Source organism: Mastomys coucha, unplaced genomic scaffold, assembly GCF_008632895.1.
Source record: "Mastomys coucha isolate ucsf_1 unplaced genomic scaffold, UCSF_Mcou_1 pScaffold16, whole genome shotgun sequence".
Taxonomy (NCBI): Eukaryota; Metazoa; Chordata; class Mammalia; order Rodentia; family Muridae; genus Mastomys; species Mastomys coucha.
In genome coordinates, this window is record NW_022196898.1 from 77,194,762 (window position 1) to 77,199,606 (window position 4,845).

Sequence of the window (4,845 nt, forward strand, 5' to 3'; positions counted from 1 at the left end):
TGCTGATGCTTTAGGGTGATTTTATTTAAATAATTAGGATAAAATGATGAAAATAAATCAAGCAATTTGTTTACAATCTCATGTCTTAAAATAAATTAAAAAATCTAGGGAAACAGCAGAATTTACCGTTTTCACTGGGAAAGACTTCAAGAAGAAAAGAATCATTACTCTTAATCATTATTAAGAAACACCATCATCTCTTAGGAAATGTTTTTACAATTAAATATTTTCATTCAAAGATTTTTAAGATATAAAAATAAATGATCTAATTCTGAATAAATGAGATTCTAAGTTACAGTTATTTTTACTAATTTATCACAATTCAGAAGGCAAAATTATGAGCCCGGGTCCCACTTGTAGTGTATCTTAGCAATAGTCATAGTGTTCCAAGCATTCCATGAGATTGAGCTAAGACCTCTATGTAGATCATATGACTTATTTTGCAGTTGACAGAGCACGTGATCACCTGCTTTAACTCATTTCTTCTCAGGCACCAAAGGAGAGAGGCCAACCATCCAGTGAAGAAGACACGGCTTAGTTGGGAATGTCCTGACTTTGGTTTCTAATGATTTTCTCCACTTCTCTTTTGAACATCTTCAGTGGGACTGCTAAAAGCAAAGCAAGAAGCACAAGTCGCAGCTCTGCAGCTCTCTTCGGGACCCTGAGCAGTGATTAGCCGTGGAGACTGGAATACCAAATCTGTAGCATTCATTCTGCCATCCATCAGCCTGGTTTGTTATTCCCCTTCTGTACCTTCTGTCTACTCCCAGTTTCTACTGAACTGGCTCTGTTTGCTATGGCAGGTCTGGAGCCCTTTGTTTACATGATCCATTAGCTGATTGGAGAGAATTTAGCTTCTCAGCCCCCACAGCTAGAGGATAATTCCTGGAGGAGGGTAAGTGGGAGTTTCTCCCCATTTCTTGGGGTCCTTTGTCACTTGGTGGTGGAATCCAGCAGCTTTGCCCCGTGCCCATTCCATTTACGCTGGGGGCTTCTGTCTCTATGACGTCAGACGTGCTGACCCTGTTCAAAGAAGATGGACAGGAGGACAAGAGAGAAGGATGAAGGGGAAAGAGGAGATAAAGGGAGAGGAGGGAGGAACAGATACAGAGGAGGTAGAGGAAGGGCAGGAGATGAAGGAGAAGAGATTTCATTGTTGGCAATGTCTAGAAGAAGAGACCCTTGTAACAATCAAGGGATAACAGACTTAAAACAGAAGAAACAAAGGAACCCACTGGCAACCTATCTGGGGCTCAGATTTTAAAACTGGCAAAGCCTCAGTTGGTTGAGATGATCCAAAGGGCTAAGAGTGCTGTCTGGCCTTTCCTGTGTACATCCCATCTCCACATCAGGACCATAAATGCCTTAGAACGACGTTGAGATTAGAAACACGTTTCCTTCCCTCCAGCATGGTCCTCTTTCCCTAAGCCTCACCCACTGGTGCTAGCTGAGGGCCATGAAGATGGCTCTGTGCTCAACCACCACTACTCTGCTTCCAGGCCTTTCTAGGAGCAGAGTGAGCATCGGTTCAGAGCCAAAACTGACCTTCAACTCTTTCACTCTCCCTCCCACCCAACCCCTGTGTGTACTTTTACTGAAAATATCTATGGGACAGAAAGACGATAGGTGGTTGGACTACTCACATGGGAAGCTAATGAGTGGATCAACACATTTGCTGTCCAGTGCATAACAATGTTAATTTTCTAACCCCACAGTTCTCCACCTTCCTAACTAACGCTGCAGCAACACTTTCATACAGTTTCTCATGCTGTGGTGACCCCCAACCATAACATTATTTCCATTGCTACTTTACAACTGTAATGTTGCTACTGTTATGAATTGTAACTACTGTTTTCCAGCAGTCTTGGGTGTATATGACCTCCAAAGGGGTTATGACCCGCAGGTTGAGAACTGCTGTTCTAATCCATTCTGTCCTAACGATATGAATCCCTCACCTCTGGTCTAACTACATTTCTGTCAAATCTTTGAGCTTTGGATTAAGTTGCAAAATCTTACCACGTGTTTCTTCTAAGCAGATTTTCTCTGAAAGGAACTGGTGTGTTTGTTGGCTGCTCAAGGAAAAGTAGTAAATACCAGACAGCCCTTTACCTTCTAACAGTGCCAGCCACAAAAGCTAGGCAACTATTGAAAATCTGAGTCTTAAATGTATACAGACAACAGTCACCCATATATAAACATTTATTACAGTTTTTATTCAATTCCTTAATGAGCCTTAATAAACTGGTCTTGCTCAAATTAGGCAATAATTTTTTTCTGAATTTAGTACTTTAGGTTATAGCGCAGAACATGTTCAAAATGGAAATCTAGAATGAGTTTTCTGTAATAAGACCCCAGGTTCTCCCTACTGGAAACTGGAAGAGGATGGTATGGCAGTGTGCATGATGGGAACTATCAGGAAATATAAGTAGCACTGACCCTTAGCCGGCTCCTGCCATTAGCAGGGAACCTGTTTTTGTTGACTCAAGATTCCCTTGCCTTCCCAACGGCTTATGACACAAAAGCATGTTCAGCGATGCCCGCTGGGTTGTAAAGAGGACATTGATATCTGAGCCCCAAACCCAAGAGACAGATCACAATACAAGTCCTGGCAGAGGGATCACAGCAAAGGATGCGTCACTCTGTTTCTAACAGAGTGAGCTCCAGGTGAGCTTGAGAACTTGGCTCGATTTTATGGTCCCTTAGTGGTCTGACTGGACTTCTCAGCCAACAGTCTGGCTGAGGGCTAGCTTCCAATAAGACTAGAATATGCTAAAATCCCTAAGACAAAGCCAGATCAACTTTCCTCAACAAGAATATTCCCACTAGCACACAGAACCTCTCTAGGGAGAGTCATTTCCATCCCCAGGGGAGCTATACTCACAGCAATTGCTAAGAACCAATCCTAGGGATGGCCTACAGTCCTAAGAAGCTCACACAAAGGGGCTAAGTCCTGTGGGCTTGCTCAGAGTGGTTAGCAGACTGCAGTGTGCCTGGGGACTTTACAGAAGAGGGAAATGCAGTCCAATGTGTTTCTCTAAACTCCTTGGTATATCAGTATCCCCCAGTGATCACTCAATGTAGACAAGGCTAATGGCCGTTTGTGACTAGATGACATTTCTCAGTGGAAAACACTTTCAATCAAGGTAAAATACCTACTCACCGGGCTGCAGGGAGGAAGACAGGCCAGCATCTACTACGGTGCTGTTCACTGCAGGCAGACTCCCATTCTTGGGCTCTTGGTGTTCCTCTAGGACCACAAACTGCAGAAAAGAAAAGGGTTCAGGGGATGACTGCTGGGATCCAGAAGCCACCTCGATAAACATTAACTGTAGCTGATGGCACCCACACAGTGGGAGGTGAAGGTGGAAGGAAGGCCTTGTCAACTGTCTTCACCTATGAGAGACTCTTTCTTTTAAATTTTCTTTTTACACTTTTACTATGTGTACAGGAGTTTTGACTGCATGTACATCTGTGCATTATATGTATGCCTGATGTCCATGGAGACCAGAAGAGGGCACTGGATCCCCTGGAAAGAGAGTTGCAGATGGCTACGAGCCAGCATGTGGGGACAAGGAATCAAATCCCAGTCCTCTGGAAGAGTAGTCAGTGATCTTAGCTGCTGAGCCATCTCTCCAGCCCGAGAGCTCCTAGAAAGCTTCTGGAAACCTTGCATTCATTTCTACTAGGGCACACAACTATTTTTACTGGGGAATCTGTTCTGATTCTGGAATCTTGGGCTACTGTTGTGCTGCAAATTGTACAAGTATTCATAGGTATCATGAGTACTGCCCATCGGCCGGATGAATAACATATATGCACCACATGTGTGTGTGTGTGTGTGTGTGTGTGTGTGTGTGTATGTGTGTGTGTGTATGTGCATAAGGTTATATATAACTCATTTAAGCGTACTGTCAAGTCCCAGGTAACTAAGGTCATTAGCAAATACGCATAGCTACTAGCATAACTACTATCTTGCAAGGATCCACCACTTCATAGGTGAGCAGCTCAGAGGCAGAGTATTGAAAGGGCGGCCCAGGTAAATACAACAGCACTTCTCTTTACTCAACAAACAATCATTTTTGTCATTGTTTGCGGGGTTCAAACTCACTGCACACCTGCAATGCAGGCTGAGCAGAGCCAACTGGCCTGCCCTCAGGCCAGACAGGTTAGGTATTAAAAGAAATCAAACAGAAAGAGGAAGAATAGAAGTAGGCCATGCTCTGGGCACAGGACCCATGCTCTGGCAAAGTCCTTCCTTGTCAATAAGTAACCAGGTGAAAGACTACTCCAAGGTTTGGACTTCTGTGTAGTTCAGAAAGGAACCCTCCACAGGAAGGACCTAGAACTCAACAGTAAAGAGCATAGAAAAAAAAATCTGTACCTGTCTTTCTCATCAAGAGAAGGGTAGGGAGGTTTAGTGAGTGGAGCCAATCAGGGACTAGGGGACAGAGATGTTGGGGATGAGGGTGGCTCTCAGGAGCTGTTTTCTCTTCCTTTCCATTCCCCACAATACTCGTCACCCTCCTCATACTTAGTCTCCTCCTCATCAGTGGTCTCTCTGCAGTGGCATATTGCAGAATCAATACAGCGGCCTGCTGTGTGAGGGCGTAGGCTCATTCTTTCTAGCTCCAACCAGGATGCATGCTGCAAACTTTCCAACCATGTGCCACTCTGCCAGAGAGAAGCGCACAGCTCCGGGACTCCGGCTGCGATGGACAGCAGCTGACCAGAGCAGATTTGTTTTTGCTGCTTCTCCTCCGAGTTTGGGAATTCAGCTCTCCCCAGCTCCCTCTGCCATGTGCAGAAGCAGTTGGTGTGGACGGCAGTTATGACAGCTCGAGGGGG

At 44.7% G+C, this 4,845-nt stretch overlaps 1 protein-coding gene across 1 annotated transcript in view; it reads right to left on the reverse strand.

The window, feature by feature from the left end:
* Egf (epidermal growth factor) overlaps positions 1 to 4,845 on the reverse strand; it is a 76,064-nt gene continuing 71,219 nt past the window's right edge. Inside the window, exons 22-23 of the mRNA XM_031375473.1 lie at positions 3,161 to 3,260; positions 1 to 1,023 (exon numbers count right to left, since the gene is read on the reverse strand). Of these exons, the coding sequence (XP_031231333.1) occupies positions 1,001 to 1,023; positions 3,161 to 3,260 (123 nt within the window). The 3' untranslated portion in view covers positions 1 to 1,000. The remainder of the gene's footprint in view (positions 1,024 to 3,160; positions 3,261 to 4,845) is intronic.